Source organism: Pezoporus flaviventris, unplaced genomic scaffold (genome assembly GCF_033815535.1).
Source record: "Pezoporus flaviventris isolate CSIRO_AGI_PZ_B2104156 unplaced genomic scaffold, CSIRO_AGI_Pfla_v1 ptg000083l, whole genome shotgun sequence".
In the NCBI taxonomy this organism is placed as follows: domain Eukaryota; kingdom Metazoa; phylum Chordata; class Aves; order Psittaciformes; family Psittacidae; genus Pezoporus; species Pezoporus flaviventris.
Window position 1 is genome coordinate 11,704,048 of NW_026892631.1, and position 22,742 is coordinate 11,726,789.

At 43.0% G+C, this 22,742-nt stretch overlaps 1 protein-coding gene across 7 annotated transcripts in view; it reads left to right on the forward strand.

The window, feature by feature from the left end:
* TTC7A (tetratricopeptide repeat domain 7A) overlaps positions 1-22,742 on the forward strand; it is a 171,010-nt gene that overhangs the window by 103,304 nt on the left and 44,964 nt on the right. For all 7 annotated transcript variants that reach the window (XR_009747200.1, XR_009747199.1, XM_061475309.1 and 4 more), the window contains 3 exons: positions 9,336-9,452; positions 13,637-13,734; positions 19,960-20,094. Coding sequence is in view for 5 of the 7 variants with exons in the window: in XM_061475309.1 (XP_061331293.1) it covers positions 9,336-9,452; positions 13,637-13,734; positions 19,960-20,094 (350 nt within the window). In the remaining 2 variants the exon portion in view is untranslated. The remainder of the gene's footprint in view (positions 1-9,335; positions 9,453-13,636; positions 13,735-19,959; positions 20,095-22,742) is intronic.

The following is a 22,742-nucleotide window of genomic DNA, read 5'->3' on the forward strand; positions in this document are numbered from 1 at the left end:
TATGGTGAGTTGTCTTAGCCAGAACAAAGGTTGAAACATGCCCACATACACCCCAGAACCAGTATCCTGTAGTGAAACTCAGTGGTTTTGGCAGGTTGATTTCCCTCTTCTTCACCTCCCTTGAGACATGCAGACAGTGAATGCTGTGTATCGGCAGACTCTGGCCCTTCATGTGTTAGTCATATTTGTACTTTGTCCTTTGCAAAGTTAAGCAGTTAAGAGAGATTCCTAATCCTTCTCCTCATGAGGAGCTGAATCTACTGAGGTTCCTAAGCGCATGCTTAGTTTGAAGGAGAGGAAGAACTGACTTCTTGTTGACTTCAGCAAGACTTAAAGGTGAAGACCTTTTCTAAGTGCTTTGCTGGAGTAGTGCCAAAGTGGCAGAAATTATATTGCCCCAAAATAAAATGATAGCAAGAGTGAGATCTGTTCTAACAGCATTGCATAATGCAGTTTGAAAGAGAGAACTTATTTTACCCTGAGCCTATTGTTTTATAGCAAAGCCAGATTTGTGTGGTTCCACTTTACTAGGACAGTGGAGGTGCGATGCAGTTTCAGGCTGTTGGCTTCAAGTAGCAGCAGCCTGTAAGACTTCATAAATATGTCAAGTTGGGGAGAAATGTTTTATTAATCCTGTTGGGGGGGTTCTGCTTTACCATATTTTGTTGCATGATTCATACCACTATGAGTGGGCTGCTATCACTGTTTATGACCTTGACACTAGGTTAATTAGGAGGCATTCGGATATGTGAATCAGGATTCTGACATAGCTTTCCAGACAGAAGGTGTGTTCTTGGAAGTTGCTGTCAATGGTACTTTTTTAGCCAGAATTCTGGAATCCTTTCCTTTAAAAGCTGCCTAATCCTAGAACATCCTAGAAGCTTCTCTGAAAAATACAGCAGTTAGAAGTGTAAGTGAAGCATCCAGTTCTGCAGTCTTTGGGGATAGGGAGTATTGGCAGCATATTAAGTACTTCAGCTTAGTCCTGTTAATGCTCTTTTCATGTCTGGCAGGACCTCAGCTCAGCAATTAGAGACCCTAGGCCTGGTTTCCTTTTCCATTTCTGTAAATCAAAAGTTATTACAGTGGTTGTGGCAGCATGATAGTTCTTAGTTCTGCCCTTCCAAATGAATTCTTATTTCATCAGGGCTGGATTTACCTGGGGGCACAGCTGATGAAATTCTGCAGAATGAGGCCCAACAGATGAAAAAATGGTTTGGAAGTGATGTTAGTTAGAGAGGAACTCAACCTGCTTTCCTTCCTGCACACAGATAGCTCTGAAGTTGAGAGCACCAGTATCAAGAGATCAAATGTAAAGGCTATGTTGGAAGGCAGTGTTGAAGAATGTAGCTCTCCAAATGCTTTGCAAAGGTCATTCCTGTTAGCTGCTTTGCCGTTAGAACTGAAGCACAGGGAGCTGAAATGACTTGACCAAGACAGGCCAAGAAGCCATCAGAGAGCAGGAAATGGAGCATGACTCTTCCATGTCCCCAGCCCTAGCTATAAGATATTGACCACACTGCCACTGCAGTCAAAATACAGTGGGACATGGTTTCCAGTACATCTCTGAGATTGCAATGTAAGTGACTGTTCCCAAGCACAAATGAGATACTGCAGCACGGAGTCACCTGAATTTAAGTGCCAGGGCTCACATCTGCTGGAGAAGTTCTACATTGAGCTCCCACTGAATTCATAATCAACGTTAAATGGGAGGTAGACATCTAAGCTCCTAGCCTTGGATGCTTGAGACCTAGCCCTGGTTTCCAGGTGTGCTCGTGCGGTGTCCAGTGCAATGGGAACTACTTAGTGTAGTTGGAACCTGTCAGAGAAAAAAACAAATCACAAAACAATGTGTGGAGACACTTGCAAATTACACCTTAGTTTAACATCTTTGGAAGAGTCGCAAAGGAAAGTCTCATACACTGTTCTTACAGAGGGAAATGGCATGTAAAAAGTTGGTGTAAATACTCTGCATAGCAAAACTTGTAATTGTGAAGGTTATTTTTGTCTTTACTCAGGGCAGATAAAGACTGAAATACACATATGATTTGTGAGGGCACAAAATCGTTTTGTTGCCAGTTCATCAGGGTTGGAGAAAGATGAGAACTCTTTTCAGGTGAATCACCCAAATGATCCTATGTAACACAGGGTGAGAGAAGGGTTTTTATCAGCTCTGTTAACAGTTTGCTTCATTTCTGTGTTCTTAAGGAAAAGCAAAATACCACAAGCCTGGGATTCAAAGTGGATGATCTAGCTGAAGGAAGACAGTAATTCCGATCACTCTTTTTTGGTGCCTTCTTTTCTTGGCTATGACTAGATATGGCTCGATGCTGAAGAAGGGTGAAGACAAGACAGACTTTCAGTGCATTGGGATTTTTTTCCTGCAGCAAATCAGTGCGCTTTTTCATTCAGTGCATTATTAGTTGGGGTGTTTTTTTCCCTTCCAGTGACTTATCTGGGTTTAGCAGATAAAGGGTGTTTGTTTCAAGACCTCCTTCCAGTGCACGTGGCATTTTTTGGGTGGGCCACATCATTATTGACTCATATATTGTCTCACAGATGATCTCTGTGTTATAAGTGAATCTGAGGGACCTGAACGCTGGAATAGGTTTGTGAGCCAGTGGCTGCCCCTTTGGTTTTGTTGTGTAGTCTCTGACAGGTTGGGCTGCAGCCCTGGCTTTTCTGAACACATCTTTTTCTGTTTCCCTCCTACTGGATGAGCAAGAGCCTTGTAGGTGCTTTTTGTCATGAGGCTAAGCCTAGCAAACTGTCTTTTCATGTGAGCTTTTAAATAGCATAGAGACTACCTCTCTGGAAGCTGTTCTCACCCTATGCTGTGCTGTTGCATTCATAGGTCATGCAGCAATGTTAGTTAAATTGCTGGTGCCGTGCAAGACTGGGGTTCTGAGCAGGGCATTTTTCTAAAGGAGATACCAGCTGCTAATTTTCCTGAGCTTGGAAAATGAAACCAACAGCTCTTTGGATATAATACAGGCTTCTTGGTTTTATTTTTTATTCATGCTGGGGGGTAAATGAGCAGGGAGCCATAAAAAAAAAAAGAGGACTCTGTGTCTGTAAAAGTATATGATCAATTTATTTTTGTAGGGAAAGTGATAGATAACATGGCACAGCATGAAGTTATAAAAGGAGGTTGCAGTCAGCGTTGCTGGCATTACTTTAACTGGAGAATGTGCCCTTAAATGTCAGGAGACTGCGGGAAGCGCTGAGTTATTTGAGAAGACAGCAACTTTGATGTTGATGTTATCAACAAAAATGCAGGAGATTAAGAGTAGCTCTCCAATTTGGCCAACTTTATTTCTTATTGATAACGTGACTCAGGGATTGCGCAGGTGCTCTGGGAAGGTTAATGAAACCATAATGGTTATGGTGAAAGACTATGCATTAACTAATTGGTTTGTATGGGTGACTCAGGGCTGAAACTAAACTCAGTGACTGATAAACTGAGCAGCTGATTTGCTGTGAAGATACTACAGTTCCAGATACACTGTCCTCTCATGTTGGCAGAGAAAACAAGACCGGAGAATCTGAGTTATAAAAAGAACATGGGCTGCAGTCTTGTCTCTACTGCATCAAAATGTAAGAGTGGCCATTCCTGATCAAACCTAAGGGCTTCAGCAGGGCATCTCATGAACACACAGGGAAAAGCATGTAGAAACGTGGCAGCAGGGTGATCCTACCCCTCGTGTGTCATCCCTGCTGCTGTCAGCTGAGGGGTTCAGAGGCTTTTGGAGCCAGAGATTGCGCTAGGTTGTGTTTAATGCCTTGATGGGACTGCCATCCATGAATTTAATCCCTTTCTGAACCTATTTATGTGTCTCCTCAAAACATCCTGTAGCAATGGGGCTTGCACTTGTGCTGTATGAAAAAGCATTTAATGTGCTCATTTCAAATCCATTTCTTGATTGATTTCTTGGATATTCCTTCTTTCATTGAAACAGCACAGACTGCTTTGATTTCCCGATCTTCTTCATGTAATTAATGATTTCATAAATCTGTCATCTCTTGTCTCAGCCTCTTTTCCAGGCTGAGAAGTTGGTCTGTTATCTCCATATATCAAGAGTGTTCCAAATCTTCTATCGTTCTTGTCTCCTCCATCTTCTTTCCAGCTCTGTTAGTTCAGTTCATGTCCTGCACCCAGCTATATTCTCCTTTTGCATCTATTACCTTAAAAAGGCAGAAACTAATTCAAGAGTTCAGTGATCAAAACGTTGGGGGTTTTAATTCATGCCTCGCTTCCTTGGCCATCTACCCATCCAAGCTGTGGCTTTTCATTGGAGCTGCTGCACAATATTTATCTGGGATTCAGAGAGGTAGGAGGGTGAGCATTGGGTCCAGTGGCACTTGCATGCTGCTTCAGCACGCCATCAGTCACTCACTGGATAAAGTGCATTTGCTGTCCTTGGAGCTGTGACTGGGATTCTGGTTTCTCTCTCCAGGCAAATGTTTGTAAGAACACACAGACAGACACATGCATCCTCTTATTTAATAAAACAAAGGAACAAAGTGCACATTAGTTCTAGAAGTTCAGTATCTTCACACTACATTCAGATTGTCTCTCTGAATTGGGACACATTGCTGCTGGTTTGGGTGTTTTGTTTCCTTTTGTATTCAAAATCCAAAATAACCTAGCAGCTATGTGTGTAGATAGGCAAATCTGGGTAAATAATGAATGACACTGAGGAATGATGGCCCCAATTTGGTAGAGCTTGAAGATCTTTGAGCAGCTGCTGACAAGCTCTGAAAAACTGGAGGGGTTATAAGCAGCCAGTGTATGGCAAAACTTAGAGATAAATGACTACATAATGCTCCTGCTTCCTAATTTAGTCTCTCAACCTTGAAATGAGTGGAATGTGTTATTGTTTGTTATAGTAGTAGCATTATTTATTGCTTGTCAGATGATAGGGCACAGAGATCCCATTGTGTTGCTGTATAAATGTGTACTTAAAGGGCTAAAAACTTTTTAGAGCAGCTTTTTAAAGCAGCTTGAAAAAGTCCCAATAATTAACTGATCAATAAATCTTTATACAGTCGTAGAGCATCCATAAAGTAGTCAATAGGTTATTATTAAACATAGCAACTGACAACTTCTTCCACATATGTGCTCGTAAGCATTTATGGTATACCATACGCACATGGGAAACCTTCTGATGATAAGTATTAACTATTAAACCTTGGTAGATTGTCAACGATACAAAAGAACTGCCTCTTTTCCTCATTATTAATATTACAGAACTGAAAGGCTGAGCATTTAGCCATGTAGGATTAGAAGACTTTCAGGAAGGCTTGGTAGGTGGGTTTGGCCAGCCTTGAGACATGGCGAGTATCAGCAACTGAAATCAGTCTTTATGAAGACAGATGTTGAATTCCTCCTTAAATCAATCAAATTAGCCTGCTTGCTGCTGAATATCTTCCTAGGCTTTCCAGTATTCTAGTCCATCCTTTTCTGTCAGTGCATGGCGTATTATAGTGGTATTTAAGTCATTTGTACTAGTGGCATTTTGATACCTGGCAACCTAACTTTGAATTCTCAGAGCTTCGTATCTCAGCAGAGTCAGCTGTATACAGATGTTAATTTGCCAGGGTTAACGTTTGTGTGTGTTTGCGGCAATAACCCGATGTTACATCAGGGAATAGAAAGCTTTGCATACTGTCCACATACAAGATAAAACCTTTTCCAAGCGGGGGCTTAGAGTCAGGTATCCAGAGTCAGCACTGGTTATTTTCTGTTGCTACTGTCCCTTGCCCATTGTTACAGGAATGATTTGCAAATTTTTTTCTCTTTTATGCTGATGAAGTAGCAATTTATACGTTTGCTTTAGCCCAAATCTGTTTTCATTTTCAGAGGCTAACAAAATTGCCAACGACTATATTGACAATCTTGGGGCTATTTTTGTATGTTGAATCACTTTAATAGTCTGCTGTGCTGAATACCTCAGGCATGCAAAAGGACAGTAAAATGATATTAAGGAAATAAAATAAGGTGAGATCTGAGCATACGTAATTTTTACGTATGCCCCTAAGAGCTGTGTGCAGACAGTGACACCATGCTCATTAGATTTATTTGTAGCAAGAGTGCTGTCTCGGTAATAAAATTGTAAGATCAAGATAAGTGCTACTACTTCAGTGTTTTCCCTATAGTTTTGTTTATCTGGGTTTTCTGTTAGAAAACCTATTAGAAGCTGAGATATACATAGAGCAAACAGCACATACAGCCTGATGTCCTGATTGTATTTCCACCTTTTAGTATCATATTTAATTGCATTGTTTATTTCTGCTCTCAGTATGGTTTTGATTCCTTTTGCCACTTATATTCCCATATATTTTCCTTTTAGTTTGGTTGATTTTGTTATTACATTATTTTATTTATGTATTTTATTATTATGCAGTTCCAAAGGTAAATTATACAACAGCTAACAGCGTGTAGTATCTTCGAGATCTGGTAGGGTTGCACTGCAGAGACAGTTGCTAAAGTTGCATGATTTAACTATGTTAACCTTTGTGTGCCTGTGCCTTATGACTGGTGACAATATTGTGCTGGAACATACGTTATGGTTTTGTGAGATTGAATTTTTCCCTATGTTTCACTAGTTGTTCTGTTCTGAGATAGGACATTGCGCCTTCAGCCAAAGAAGTTGACATACTCTCTCTGTAAACAGTAAATGGCAGACTAATGGAGAGAAGAATTTGAATTCTTTGTCTTTTTAATGTTTAACTGCAATGTTTATATGTACTATGTAGTGATTGTAATTGCCTTTGATAACTATGCCATATATATCCCTAGTAGTATGAAAGGGAGAAAGTACCTTTGATATATCCCTCCTGTAGCAGTTTGACTGTTAATAGGTTCTTCTTTCTTATGTCCTTCTATTTCATTAATATTGAATGATACCTTACAGCATTCAAAAGTGTGGACTTCTTGAGGGATGTTAATATGACTGTTCTCTAAGCCTTGGGCTCCTTGACCACCACCTCTTCTGCTGCAAGGAGGGTCCTACAGTGCTTTAGGTCTTTAATTTTGAAGGTTTGTATAATACTCTGTATACTAAAACCAGTTCAGAGTGGTTGTTTTTTGGACCAGTAGAATATTTGTAACAGGGTAATTGCCAGAAGGAGGGTGATGATGCAGCCTCAGCTCCAAAGAAGCTTGCTTGAGAGTCTTTGCATCAAACCCATATCTTCCATTTGTGCATTACCATTGCTTTCCGGATGCTATCCTGTCTTGCTGAAAAGCATTTAAAGGCTACAGAATCTCTTGTGCATACAAGAAGGTTGCTTCAAAGATAATTTTCTTTGATAGTTACGTGTCTGCATTTACTTGCAAATCTCTGTTTGACTACTTTCAGCTTCCAGCAACTTGGAGTTTCTGATGCCTTTTTTTCCCTTTAGATCAAAGACTCACAATTAGATAATTCTCCATGTAGGTTCTTGCAGACTGGAGCAAAATGATTTCTTTGCTGCTTCTCAGTTAAACCAAATAAACTGAGCCTCTTAAGCTGCTGATAAAATAGGCTTTTCTAACCCTCTGATCACTTGCATAACCTTTTTCTGAACCTCATCCCATTTTTAGTCATCTTTTGTAATTAAAGAGCAAGAGCTAGAAACAGGATTATAATGTCTTGCTGATGCTGTAAACGGGAATAACCACATCTTCCAGCTCCTACTTGATTGTGCTTCCGTATATGGATGCTAAGGGTTGCTCGACCTCTTAACTGCATTGTTGTTCAGGAACTTCACATTTGTGATCTTTTATGATACCATTGCACTCCAGGGTATAACCTCCCATCTTTGTGGTGTGATATATATTCCTTGCTCTTAAGTGATTGATTCTGGATTGTGTTGCATTAAAACAAGTGTCATTCATATGAGCCCATTTAACTAAGGGATAGAGAGCAGCATGCATCACTGGCCAGCTTCCATTGCTAACCACTCATTTGAATTCAGACATGGTTTTAGTGCGTGTCCACTGTTCTTTGTCCCAGCAAAATTTTTGATCAATTCACAGATCTAGCCCAAAAATAGCTACCTGAATCATAGTAATAGCACTTCCTTTCAGTTAGGGGGTCAGCATCTCTAAAGAGCCTAAGTTTGTACGTGGGGAATTTAGTTGAATACTTGTCCTGTGAGGTCAAACTGTAGCAGCAGCCATGAGAAGACTTCCCTATAGCGGTTCATACAGTTGGGCTACATTTTGGCAACTTCACCCCCCAAGAAAAACCCCACTAACGTTGGTTAGTGCAGACTGGCACTGCCAGTTTAGCGTATTACTGTAGATACCACAGCATTGACTGCAGATTCCTAATTACTGCAAGCAAAGGATCTCTTGTTCAGTTGCAGAGTCTTTTCTAACATCATCTGTGCAGTTGCTGTTGTCTCTTTCTGAAGTTGTTTGGATTCCTCAGGAGCCTGCAGGTCGCATTCACAAAACTGGCTTTAGGATTTTTAACGCTCAGCTGTTCATGTTGTATGCACATAAACGTGTAATTCAGAATGTGTAGGTCGTGGTCTTCATTAAAACATTTAAAGCAGAGAAGTAAATTTACGGTAGTAAATAAATACATTCAATCATCTTGGCGACTAGGCAAAGCAATAGAACGGGTGTTGTGAAGGATGGTGTTAAAAGCCATGCTAACAGCAAGTAGGTTGTGTCACTGCTGAATCTGTCTCCTAACCTCTGCTTGACCTAATTCTCCTGAATTCCAGTGGTCTGTGCAAGTATGTGCTCTCTAGGTGTAAGAATAGTAGCAGCAGCTACTCTGCCTGGAGAAAGAATGTCCAAGGGCTATCAGCTGTCTTGCCTGCAGGCATAAGATGATCGCTGGCTGGGGGTTAAGAAAAGGCATTTCCTTCCTGTGGGGCATTACATAATTATCCGCCTATGTTAAGTGTGTTGGGGCTTTTGTCTGAGGTTTATTATATAAGCCAGTGCTATGAGAAGATGCCAGACTAAGAAAACAGTCTGGCACATGTACTATGGCAGTTCTCTCTTCGTTCTGTTTTTAACGCTGTGCAACGTGAAATGAGAATCGCTGTGTGCTTCACCTTGTTAGCTTGGCAGTGCATTGCTTTTAACACTGTCCTGCCAGCTTTGTGACGCAAATTTGACTGCAGCTGAGGAATATTGTTAATCCTCTCATCTCCTTGTGGGGCATCGGAGTTGAGCCAAATGCAGTGTTTTGTGCTATGGTGTTTGTTTTCATTGCTGCTCATACAATGCAAGTAAAAACGCTGGCTGCCAGGATCTCGCCAGGGCAATGGTGATTCTCCACGTTTATGAGGTGCCAATAAAACACAAGTTATTACTTTTTATCTTGCAGCTTACTGTTCACCAAAGTAAAACTGGAATGGATACATAAAGGACCCGAAGAGGCTCTGGTGACGTGCAGACATATGTTGCAGATGTGGCAGATGGTATATAATGTTTTACAGCACAGGTAAGCTTTCTCCACTAACAAGTTGGAGATGCAGCTATCTTCTTTAGTTGTCTAGATAGTTATTTTGCAAAAGGGATAATAAACAGTACACTTTAAACAGGCACACATGTAGTATTTCTAGTTGTGATTAAAACCAAAAAAAAAAAAAAAACCAAAAGATTTTAATATCCAAGATTTAAAAAATAATCAAAAGTCAAAAAAAAACCACCAAAAAAACCCTAATGAAACAGACAAACAGAAACCCCAACAAAGAAAGAAACCCTCAAGATTTTAAGCTTGAAGCAGCAGTTTCAACAAAGAGTTTCTAGTCTGGATGTCTAAAAAACTCTATCCATATTCAGATGTCCAGAACAGAGGGCAGATTTTGCTGAGCATCCATCAACTATTGTTCACAGTCTGCAGCAGTTGGCACTGCCCAGGAATGTGTGGGGGTGATACAGCCCTGAACTGAGTAAGCCAAGGAAAAGCACATAGCCAAGACTCTGTCATGTGCTGTGGTTGCATGCTGATTGCATAGCCTGGTGCTAACCGGGCAAGGAAAGGAGTGAAGGATGTAGTCTTTCTCCCTCCTCTTGTCTTAGTAAATCTGCGTTTAAATAGTGCTAGGTTCCCTGTTTGTTCCTTCTCTCATCCGCTTCCCCTCCAAAAGGAGAAGTTTAGAAAGTGTGAAAGTTACCAGGTTGGGTTTTCTTCCTTCTCACACCCTTTGAATATTGTCCTAGTCATGATACCACTGTGCAACTACTGTCTTGGGAATGTTATCACTTACCTGTGATGTCTGTAGAGGTTGTGTTTGAGGACAGCATTCCTGATGGCAACAGTCACGACAGCAGACTGATGAAGCCTGTATTGTTCCCAGCTTCTGTATGCATTTCCATAAGCTTTACAAACACCAGAAGTGTATGTACAGAGTGATGCATGTCTATATACAAGTTGTCCTTGAGGGTTTATTAGTAATTCCTTGTTGGTTTAGCTAATGAGCAGCAGACCAAACACAAAAATCAAGATATTTACATAGCAGCAGAGAAGTGGGCTCTTACAGGCTGGAATCATTGATTTCCTTAAACCTTAGTCTCTTTAGCTAAGGATTCAATCATGCACCTCTCACATGAATAATCTTTCTATCCATGAGTAGTCCTCATGAAGCTGATCAAATCCACAGTGAACACTTAAGACAATTGCAAGGGGGGACTGCAGGCCTGAGACTGCAGAGAGTACATTGCAAAACAGACAAGTAGTTCAGCCATTTGGACTGCATTCGGATCCCATGCTCTGCTTGGCTGTTATACTCAAAAAAACAAGATGTGATAGCTTTAGAGGCTTTTGATAAGCTTTGGCCATAGAAGCCTGAACAAGACAAGTTGCTTTGCTTTTGCTTTTAGGAACTCTAATGTGTATGCCACTGCTATTCCCGGTGGGACTTTGTGGCTTTCTCAAAAAACAGGTCATAAAGCATTTTCTCCTGGGAAGTGCTGCTTGAAAGGTAACAAGAATGAGCTTGGTACCTGCAGTTTTAGGCTGGATTCAGTGACACAGGAAGCCCCGTGTATTAAGCAGATTGCAGCAGTATCAGCTAACAAATATGCCAAATATTCGGGGTTGGCCTTGCAGAGGAGCTTAAGGGGAATTCTGTCCAGCGAGACTTGGGCACAGGCATTTTTTAGGGCTTCTGGGAAGAGAGAAGCCTGTATTTCTTAAGATGAAGTTGAGAGCTGTTGGACCCAGTATTCTGTACTAGCTCAATAAGCAGCTAATCGCATACACAATTAAATTGCACTTTAGTTACACTGGGTGGAGTGGCAGTGTGTCCCGCTGTCAGCCTTTCCAGTGCTGTGTGCAGAAGGCAAATCATCTGGCTACTGTCCCTTCTGTGATGCCTGGAAAAGCTTTCTTGGCTGAAGGCCTCGTACTGCAGCTTTGAAGAAGTAGTTCATTTCCAGCCCTTGTCCAGGATAGCAAATAAAGCCACTGGGAGTGGGGTTTTTGCACAATGCACTCCACTTAGTTTTCAGGCTGGGTTTTCACTTTGTTTTCCCAGTTAAAAGGCCCTGCTGTGGACTGTACTGAGGTATGTCCTGTTAACTGAGGTCCTATCACCAAACCACCTCTGAATGCTGCTCTCCTGCAGTTTTACTGTGTCCTCACTTACGCCATCCCCCAGCCTCCTTTGGGTAGAAGCGCAGCTGCCATGGTTTAACCTCAGCCAGCAACTAAGCACCACACATCCACTTGCGCATCACCTACCCACAGTGGGATGGGGAGGAGAATCAAGAAGAAGGTAAAGCCTGTGGTCTGAGATAAGAACAGTTTAATAATGGGAATAAAATATATTAATAATTATAATGAAAAGGGAGACAACAAAAAGAGAAAGAACACTCCTCCCTCCCCCCCCACCAAATAAAAGATAAGTGATGCATAATGCAGTGCTCACCACCGACTGACCAATGCCCAGCACATCCCCAAGCATCAGTCAGCCCCTTCTGGGTAACTGCCCCCAGTTTATACACTGGGCATGATGTGCTGTGGTATGGAATACCCCTTTGGGTAGTTTGGGTCAGGTGTCCTGTCTCTGCTCCCTCTGGCAGAGCATGAGACTGAAAATCCCTCGATTAGGGAAACCACACCTTAACAACAACTAAAACCATTGGTGTGTTGTCAGTGTTATTCTCAGATTAAATTAAAAACCATAGCACTGTAGCAGCCCTAGGAAGAAAATGGACTCTAACCCAGCTGAAACCAGGACAATAGCATACAAGCCAGTGTCCAGCCATGTGTCTGAGCAGTGATTCTGTGGTGATGGCTGCTGCATCAAAGCAGTGCTTGCCTCATGGGAGCGATGTTTTGAAGTGCAGCTTCTGTTTTCCTGCATGTGCAACGCACCAGTAAGACAGAAATGCCCCTATGGTTCCAGCAGCAGCCCCCAGGCAGGGCACTTACACTCAGGTTAATCCTGGCTAGGTAGAGGATAGAGGATTTACTTTTCCTTTGTATCTGTCACCACATGTTAGTTGGAAATGGGGTATCAGTGCATTTGTGCAGTCGAATGCTCAAGAATACAGCAGCCATTAACGGAAACCAAAATGTGTGATCCCAAAGCCCAAGTAAAATGTTAATTAGCTATTGTAAATATAATTACTGCTATGATGAACAACAGTGAGTGGCTTTCAGTACTAGATTTTTAGCTGAGAAGGACAAGACATTGTTTATTTTTTGCTATTGTTTTCTGTGATAACAGATTAATCACGTTTAAAACCAAATAGCCATCCCAAGCTAATTCTTCTGCTAGATTAATGCAAATTCAAGGGAATCCTGTGCAATCCCTACCAAAGGACTGATCAGATTGGAAGATGGGGCATCTACAGCAATCATGAGAGCTTGTTTCCTGGGAGGAAGATTGTCCAAAGCCTGAGCTGCAGGCTTGGGAGCGTGCCAGAAAAAGTAGCCAGGGCAGTCGCTTTTCCTTTTGATATTTTGTCCCTTAATGGATGATGAGAGGAGATTTCATCACCAGGTGATCCTGGGGGGATGGCAGGCTATGTGGTGACAGGAAGGCTCAGGAGACATGTGTTAAGTGATTCTTCATGAGGGTTTTTTTGGTGGTTGTTTTCTGTGAGTTTCTCTCTGTAAGACCTCTGCAGTGAGGACAGAAGAGCAGACCGGGTAGTCCTCCTTTCATAAAGAGTGCTGTGTGGTACCTTTAATCCTCCTCCTCCGTTTGAACAGAATGCAGGTGGGAGAGGAGAAAATAATCCCTTTGAAATGAAGGAATTAGCACCTGGGTGGAAGGTGGTAATTGGTTTGTTTCAAACGGATCATCACAGCAGGGCTGCGAACAAATCCTTCTGCACATGAGCCCAATGGATGGTGGTTCTTCCTGGGCATCGGGCTGCTGGTTGGCCTCCTCCTGTCTGGCTCCTAGCTGCCAATACGTTCCTCATCGAGTCCCAATAGCCAAATAAAGTGATACTGGCATGTGCCCTGGAGCCCTTGCTGGGCACCGTGTCTCTGAGCTTCCTTCCGTGGGCAGGGTGGTGGTGTTAAAACACATTCAGGAGGCTGAAGTGGAGTGGAGAGCTTCAGTTTTCAGGTCCAGTGGCAGCTAGATGAGACTATTGCCAGCTTCAAGGGCAGTGTTGTCTCTCTGCTGAAGAGCGGCCGGGTGACATGGTTTTGTTTCTTTACAGTGGCTCTGAGAAAGGAAGTAGTGTCACCGAAACCCCAGTGATCAAAAAGCATAATGGACTGCATCTCACGCTCCCAGATGCTCACGATACCGATTCTGGTGAGGAAACAAGATTTGTTCTTTCCCATCCTAAATGCTTTTGTGAGAGAGGAATGTTTTGTTTTCTTTGGCAGGGGTGGGAGGCTGTGTGCAAGTGTGTTGCTGGGCCGGTGGTCAGGAGGTCCAGATCTGTCTCCAGGGCCATCTCTCCTGCACAACATGCACTGTGGTTTGGCTGTACCTGGCTTTCCCATGCAGAAAACAGTGATTCATTCCTGCTTCCTTTTACAAAGCTCTCTTAGATGAGCATATAAGGAATTAGACGGGAGTTCACTATGCTTCTGCAAGAACTGGATAATTCAGTTCTTTTTTCCCCTCCTCCTCCTTTTACCTCCCTTCCCCCATATTTAATCCTTTTTATTTGTCCTGATCAAGCCTTTTATTCTTGTGGTTTTGGAAAGCTGAGTGAGTGTCAGTTCTTATTAGAAGGTGATTTGCTTTGGGATTTGTACATGAACCTTGTGATGCTTTATTGTATGGTAAGTACACATTTACAGTAGCAGATATAGTCAGATGGAAATAACTGAGACATCAAAGCTAATCTTGGCAGGAAGGGGAAAGGAAGCTTTCAGAGAGTGCTGCTGACTTGTGATTTTTATCTTAAGTCTCGTGACATTTGGTGCTTCCTTTAAAACCCTCACTCAAAATCAGATGATTATGTGAGAAACTTGCCTTGTAACTTGGAGAAGCGACTTTCTACCCTTGTGGACGTAAAAGGGTGATCCTCACAGACTGAGAAATTGGACAAGGAGACTATAAAAGCTTCATTTTAGAAACGCTAACACTTAAGTCTCACGCTTTGGGGTAAGGGAATTAGGGTTTGTTCGAGTTTTAATCATGATTGTTAGGAACTGGTAAAGCTGATCACATGCTCAGCATATACAGCTGAGATGGAAGACAAGCTCTTCTGTGTTAAGTACATGACTTGCATTAAATTATGAGTGTTTATTTACACCCACCGATGTTTAAAAAGCATTGCAAGGTTGTGTCTTGAGCATACAAACATTCAAGCATCAAAACACTATTCAGTGTGTCTGCTCTTTCGTTTGTAGTGTTAAACCCTTAGGGTCTGTGTTTATGACATAATAATCTTCCTTATTCTGTAGACACGTATCTGTGTAACTTTTAATCTGTTTAATCCATTTTTATTACTCTTTGCTGAGATGACTCTGTATTTTGTATGGATCCTTTTTCTCGTTGTTTATATGGCAGTGTTCTATAGTCTTCAGCTTCATTAAAGAGACAGACCAAGTTTAGCACAGATAGACGAAGAAGATATACTAAATACATATGTGCTGTTTGGCATATTAAAAATGGTCTGAAAACCAGAGTGGATAGGACATGAACAATTCCTGGTGATACAAAGTTGTTTAGGATAGTTATTAATTGAAGATAATTGTGAAGATTTGTGGAATATGTGTTATTGTCCCAAATGCTGGGCAGTAAAATGGACTTTCAGTGAATATATGAAAATGATTTGGAAAACACCATAGGTGGTTTGCAGAATCCATCAGGCATTGGGCATTACTAGGAAAGCAGTAAAACCCCCAAAATATTATTTGCCACACTACTTTTGTTATCCACCCAATTCCCACTCTTCTGCTGAAACAGGGAAGTGGCTTATGGTGCCTAGACTGGGGGGCTGAGTGTGGACTGATCCCTGCCCCTTCAAGTCTAGCTGTGCTTAATGCATCATAAAGGCATTCTCACTCTTCTGGACATCCTTTGCCTTGCTTTGTAGTTGAAGAAAGGAGAGTGGCCAGGTTTGGGCTACACCCACTTCACAACGAGGTCTTGAGACCAAACTGTCACCAGCAGAGCCTGTAACAGTTTGATGTGCTGCTATGCCACCCTGCTAAGAGCTCACTCCTGTCTCCTGCTCACTCCTCTGCTCAGCTCTTTGTGTAGTGCCCTCCTCGAAACGCACCTGGGTTGGGTACCTGCTTCAGCATGCTCTTCGCCTGGTTCTAGCAGCCAACATGCAATGGAGTAGCTGTGATGCTGCAGAAAGCGCTCTGTGCCACGGTACTGCCTGCCAGAAAGCAAATTCATGTAAAGCACAAGCTGTAAGCCAGCTTTTCCCACACATGAAGTGATTTGCACTGAATGCAGCTTGGTTTTAGCCAAGAAATTTATTCCTCCTCCACTTCAAGAATGTAGGTTTCCATGCTAACGTGCCTGCACCCAAAACGCCTGTAAGGATGGGGCTGGTACTGAAATCCTACCACCCGCCTTAGCGCAGGACTGATTCCAGCAAGGGTCTGTGCTCGCTGCTCTGCAGGCTCTAGGTGCTGCTGTTCTCCATCTGCAGAAGGGAGGCAGCTGGGTCTGCTGTCCTGGTTGGGAGCCCCTTTGAGGCAGTGGGGGGGGGGAGACTGGAGAGTACCTGTCTATCCCCCCTTGCCCTTGTGCCTCCCCAGAGCTGCGGCTATGGCTGGCTGCTCTGAAGGCGGGGCGGGGGGAGTGTGTCTGATGTTTTTTGCACCATTCTGGACCAGGCTTCAGTTTCCATCCTGAAATCCCCTGGGAGCGTGCGGCAGCATCGCTGCAATGCACAGGCACTCTGTGATCTTCAGACTCGTCACTGAAGGGGGGGATTACTGCGGCTGGGTTTGACACCGGCCTCCCCCTCGCTTAGACCACAATGAGATTATTTGCTGTGCCAGAATTCTAGGTTTGCTGCCAGGGAGATTAATTCCTCTTTATTTTCTTCATCTTCTCCGAACTGAAGCAATGTTCCTAACTAAATTCACTGATACCGGTCAGCTGCCTTGCAATTTCATTCTTGTTCTGATTTACTCTTATCTTATAATGCTCTTGCCTGAAGTGATTTAGGCTGGGGAGTTCTGTGTTTCTTACAAGCCTCGTAAATCTACTGAGGTACATTTCTATTTTGATAGCAGTTTTTTCCTAGATGCAAAATATTAAACTCGGTCCTTCTTGCTCTTATAACAAACCTAGAACAGTGCTTTGAAATTATTCAGATGTATTTTGTGTGGCTTATACACAGAGCTCGTCACGACAGAATCAATTTTGTTATATTTATGATGTATTTCCAAAACGTTTGGAGGGCTTTATTGTAAAATGGGAAGTTTATATTCTGTCGAGTGGAGCTGTTAAAAAGAGGAAGAGACGGCACTAAAATAACGAATTGATGTGATATCTTCTTATGCCAACATTTTTATGTATTTTGAGGCATGACATTAAAGCTCTGCGAGACAGCTTTTGTGGTGGTTTTTTAGCATATAAAGACCTACATTTCTTTAGGAGGATATCTTTTATAATGAGACATTCAGAGACATTTCTTTTAATGTTGCTTGCAGTTTTCCACCCTGAGGTCAGTGATAACCTGTGCAATATGTGCCTGCCTCCTCTCTCGGGAGGCAGAGTGTGCTAGAAGTATACTCTTTTCTGGCTCCAGCAGCCTTCAGCCCACCCCATATTGCTCACCCAGGGTTCAGAGCTGTGGCTGAGCCCCTTTCAGTCCAGAGGGACCAGTTTGGCAAAGACCTTCTCTTCCAGAGTTTATTTGAGCAGACAAGGTTTAAGGAGTATTCCTGTGAGCGGTCCTGCAGGGATGGGTAGGAACAGCAGCAGCAAGCATGCAGGTATGGGCTGGGTAGGGACAGCCTTTTCATCTGGGACGTGTGTGTCAAGGAATATATCTGTCCTGAGGCTGGGCAGGGATGAGAAGGGGTTGGGTGGTCTCTGCCTGGTAGGATGGTTTGCTTCCTCGTGCAAGCTGAAATGGAAAAGAAAATAAACACCAAAGGACTGGAACGCCAGAGGCTGTTAAACACAAAGAGCCTCCACTGTAAATTGCTCAGTAACTTGGGTTCCTTTCTTATGGCTGTGCAGATTGAAGCCCACACCACTGGGCAAGATCAGCCTCAAAAGCTAGGCTCTCCCTCGTGGCAACTACCCGGCTAATGGAGAGGAGAAGGGGCTAACTCATGTTCATCTGAGTAGTATCCCTATAAAACCTGCTTTGCAAGGGGAGGATGCTTTAGTAGTTCCTAAGTGGCTGTTCAGCCTCACAGCCGTGTGTGAACCTCTCCAAAATGCACTAAGGTGCCTTACAGTGTCAAAGCGTCCTTGGGTTGACTTGCAAGGAAAAGAGGATTTCACTGATTTCTGTGAGGATGGGAATAAAACACCAGCCCTTCTGCCCACCTAATGCAGTCACACCAGCGTTACACATGGGTGCTTGCAAGACACAGTTCCAGACAGACTCTCTGAAAGAGGGCAGTCTTGGCAGAGAAGTGCAATGCTGGAAGTTGCTTTCAGAGCCTGCTAACGTGACCGGGAGGGCTGATGTAAGGATCTGGTTAGGCTGACTGCGAACTCCCCAAATCCCATGTCATCTTTTCCAAGTGTGCCATGTAAAAGGCAAGGGGTCTGCCCCTAACTTCAAAGTGCCCCTGATAACACCGCTGGGTGCTCACGTGGCCGTTTTCTTGTTGCCTCTGCACTGCAAGGAAGCTGTGTTTTGAGTGGCTGTTTTCCCTCTATCCAACATCCATTGTCTGACTTGAACTCCTGGGAGCTTCTGTGGGGTTTTTCCCAGAGGCAGGGATCGGGGAGAGGAGTGTGAGTGGGCAGGGCAGGAGGAGGAATCCCATGCAGTGAAACAGGCTGAAGATGGATCTGTTAAACATGATAAATCCTCTGCACGAAGCAGAATGGCTTTTACTGTACCGTTAAAGCCGTGATTGCTACATTACTGCACTGTCATCTCTTGGAACGTGAGATCAGGAATGTCCAAAAATACATAGGAATTTAAGAAATGCATCTAGGAAGAGCACATTTGCGTTTTCCAGGGGAGCTGTGGGAGGTGCCTGCGTTGCAGGGCTGTTCTGAAGTTCTCCTGCTTAAAATGAGTGACATTGGTTAGCAGTGAGATAATGGGACACATATTTACCATAGCAGTTTTAGGCTTCCAGTTGCACTCGTGGCCTCTCGCTAGCCATGACCCTCTTGGGGCACACACTGCTGCCCCAGGTTAGGCAAAAGCTGCAGCCTGTATCCTGCCCTGCACCACACAGATGTCTTTGTGAAGGAGCATGGGGTGGAAATGTGCTTCCTCTTGTGCCTGGCAGAAGGCTGGGTCCCTGCTCAGCATCCAGAGAAGCCAGCCCTCTCAGAGAGCACTTAATGCATATGCCCCATGACAGGCTTTTTGCCCTTCTGCCCCTTCCCTTGCCCAAAGCCGTTCCAGCTCCTCCTGTTCCTATGCTCTGCTGCTCCCTCAGGGTGGCTGCAGTAAGAGAAAGTGGCATTTTGACTATGGGATCTTGTGGTCTGCGAGGTGAGCCTGTAAGGATAGATTGAAGAGCAATGCTAATCAGCACAAGTGCTTTCAGTCCCAGCAGCTCTCCAGAGAAAGAGCTTATCAACCTTAAAGTGACATTAAACCTATGCATATTGGAAATACTTATTTCCCAAAGCTTTATGAAGCCAACTCTGAAATCTCATTTTGTAGCTTCTTGTTTTATTACCATCCTCTTGGTACCCATCTGAGAGATCGGCTCACCAGTATAAACCCACGTGCTGTACTGGAGGAGGTGGTCTCTGCCCATGCGTTCTTCCTGGGAGCAGCTCTGATGTGATGTTTTATCCCAGACGTGCAAGCGCCAAGTACTTGATTCTTGCGTAAATGTTACAGCACACACTAAAGGTTAATACAGTCAAAGCACAGAGCTCTCTGCTCCCCGGGGTTAAATGAAAACCCTCACTGCCTCTAAACCAGTAGAACAATATTGATGTCACTTGAAATGTGTGTGCTGTGTGAACGGTGCCAAGCTGCTGCGTAATGCTGTGCTAAGATTTTACATTAGCGGGACATGCTTTGTGATTGTATGGGGACAGTGTGCTGATAACACTGGTTACTAAGAAGTCTTTGGAGGAAATATTTGATGGTAGAGTTCTGTTTCCCACATGAGCAAAATACAGTTGCTTCCGTGATAAATGCTAAGCAGACCTTTACAACATTACTGTCTGTCTCTTAATTCGCTTGTTTGAGCCGCAGCCCTTGGGTAATTTAGTGGTTTTTTTTCAGTAAATTAACCTTTTATAAAACATATCTCCCCAGTTGGTCACAGCAGAATTCTTACTACGTCAGACCGATGCAGTGAGTGGAGAACCAGACCTGCAGCCTTAATGAGTCAAAGAAATATCCCATAGAAGTATACAGTGCATTATTGTTCTTGTTTGTTTGGTCTGTAGGATCACAGCGAGCCTCTTCACTTGCTGCATCAAGACTGGAACAAGCCATGTCTGAAATAACTATGCAGAGCAGCGCAATGAAGCAAGGACCTATGCAGCTGTGGACAGCTCTTGAACAAATCTGGCTACAAGCTGGTAAGTCCTGGACCACCTGGAGTTCCTTTTTCCCTCCGGTGATGAATGAGATGCTAAAGTATTAGTGAAATAGTTGAAACCAGGAGTTGAAATTCACTTATTCCAGCAGAAAATCTGCTTATCTATCCTGGCTGGTTTTTGAGATACCATTTACTTGATTCTGTATAACACACCCCCCACCCCCCAAAAAAAAAAAGAATACAGGAGTAGTGTGATTTTTTTTCAGCTCACCTCTATTTTTCCATAATACACAGAAAACTTGAGTCATCATTGAAATATATTTTTCAAAGAAGAGAGTAGGCAGTTCTTCAGTAAGGGATTGTAGTTGGTAGGGACATTTATTTTCATTTTCCTTTTCCTGTGTGCTTCCCTGTAATAACACTGGGCAAACCACATATTAAATGTTATTGAGACTGGGAACTTTCCAACCTTGCAGAGTTTTAAGTGAAAAGTTTTTAAAAGAGCAAGTCCTCCACTCATTTATCCTAGGCTGTTTGATTTTCCCAAGGACTTGTAGGTTGCATGTCAGTTTGAGACACTCATGCAGAGATGCTACAGCAGAGCACATAAAGGGAGCAGTGAGATCAAGCTCTACCCAGAGGCGATCTCCAGACTCATGAAAGGGTTTTATGTAGGACAGTTGGTGAGGATCAAAGCTGCCCAGCACATTCTGCCATTTGCATTCCAACATTTCAGGACTGATAGGAAATGTTCTGACCCTGCAGTTTTGCTCTCAAGAGACGCAGCTTTTCTCCCACAGCTGGGCCTATAGCTACGCACCTCAACTTACATTTGAGTGCTGTGATTGCTTCTCTACAACAGCAAAAAGCAGAGCCCACTGGAACCTTGCTGCTAATTTGCTATTCTGTATGCAGGAGAACCTTTCAAAGTCTCATTTCACTAATCTGTGCAATTGGCAATTCTCACATAAAACCTGGCAGTCTCACCCTACTTCTCCGCAAAGATTTTTATAGCTGTTTTTGTGGGCCATTTCTTACCAATTAGACTTCGGTTCTGGTACAAAATACGTGACTTTCTTTTTTGTTATGATTTGACTTAACTGTTAAAGAACAGAAGAAGCTACCTTATGGAGTGCATCATCCTTTTAAGTGTTCACATACATTTACCTGGCTTGCATGTACGTAAATTTCAGTGATGTGCTTCGGGCTTCAAAGTTCCTCACAATATTTTGCTTTATTCAGTTTATGCTCCTGATTTAAGGCTGCAGAGGAGGCTGGTGTGGAGAAAAAACCCTGAGCTTATTGCGATAAGTCAGATGTCTGTTGTCCATCATCCTACAGATAGCTGTAGGCAGTAGACGTTTTGCTGCTGTGTGAAAAGACAAAAGCAATAAAGACCTAGTGCTTGCTGTGCCCTAGCTGTGAATTGCTGTGATTACTTTTCAGTGTAAATCCAGTGCCTTTCTCAAAGGTGTTAATTAATTCTTTTCGATAGAATTTATTCTTAGAAGCTGTAACTTTTTTGTCCTATCATTTTTTAAGTCTTTGTTTCATGCTTACTTCTAGCTGTACTTGAATCAGAATTGATATTCTGAAAGTACATACTGCGACTGCTTTGTAATGTCCTTACTGAAGTCAGTTATTGTTATGGATGCAGCTTAATGAGCTCTTGGTGAGATGCTGCCCATTGTCTTCTCGCAGTAGTGTGGAAGTCGCTGCATCCTGAGAGATGAGGAGAGATGCAGGTATTTTGAGGTAGTCTTTACTCTCTGCAGACAAGGGCACAGCACCTGAATAATTAGAGGACTTCTTTGAAGTGGGTTGGATCTAACACTAGGCTTAGCGAGTGGAATAGTCCAAAAGGGTATCATCACTGACCCTCTGTGCTAGAATCTTTCCCATAAGAAGTTAATAACTTCCAAAACAGAGGCATTTTATAAACAACGAATTAAACAGAGATGCGCGGTCAGAACCAGTTGAGGAAGTCACATGCTTTCGCATTACAGCTCACCCCAAAATTAACAGCTGTGGAAAGCAACAGGCGATAACAGTCTGACACCTGCATCTGGAGTCCCTTCATATTAATGAAAGAGCTGCACCAGTACACTGTAGATTTCTATCAAGTTTAGCTTGGGCTTGTTCTTTTTCAGTCAATGACTAATCTTGTGGCTCTAGGCAAGTTGCCTAACTTTTTCATGCCTCAGTGTCCTATCTCTAAAGGGGAAAAAATGTTAATCTGCCTTTAGGAAATGGCTTGTGTATTGTTGGGTTTGGTGTCATTAATGCTTTAACCTTTTTACATGAATCATAAATCTTTAGATGATAAAATTATTACAATTATTTCCTAACCTCATACTAACGGCAAATTTATAACAAAGCATCTGTCCTTTTCAGACACGAACAGGACGCAGCTGGCCATGTGTCTGTGTGTGGGTATGAATTTATAGCACAGGCTGCAATCGTGTCTGGGTTCCATTATAGCCGTTACAGTTCCTGTGCCTCTTCATATCCCAAGGCATGAAAATGAATGTGATGAACCAAGTGATGGAGTTGGAGCACTTAAATTGGAAAGGGGTATACTAAGCCAGCTATCCCACAGCTGTGTGAGGCTGTTCCTGCAGCCCTCCAGCAGCCAGGCCAGGCCACAGAGCCAGCACATACTCCTGCAAAAGGGCCTGTTAGCGGGTG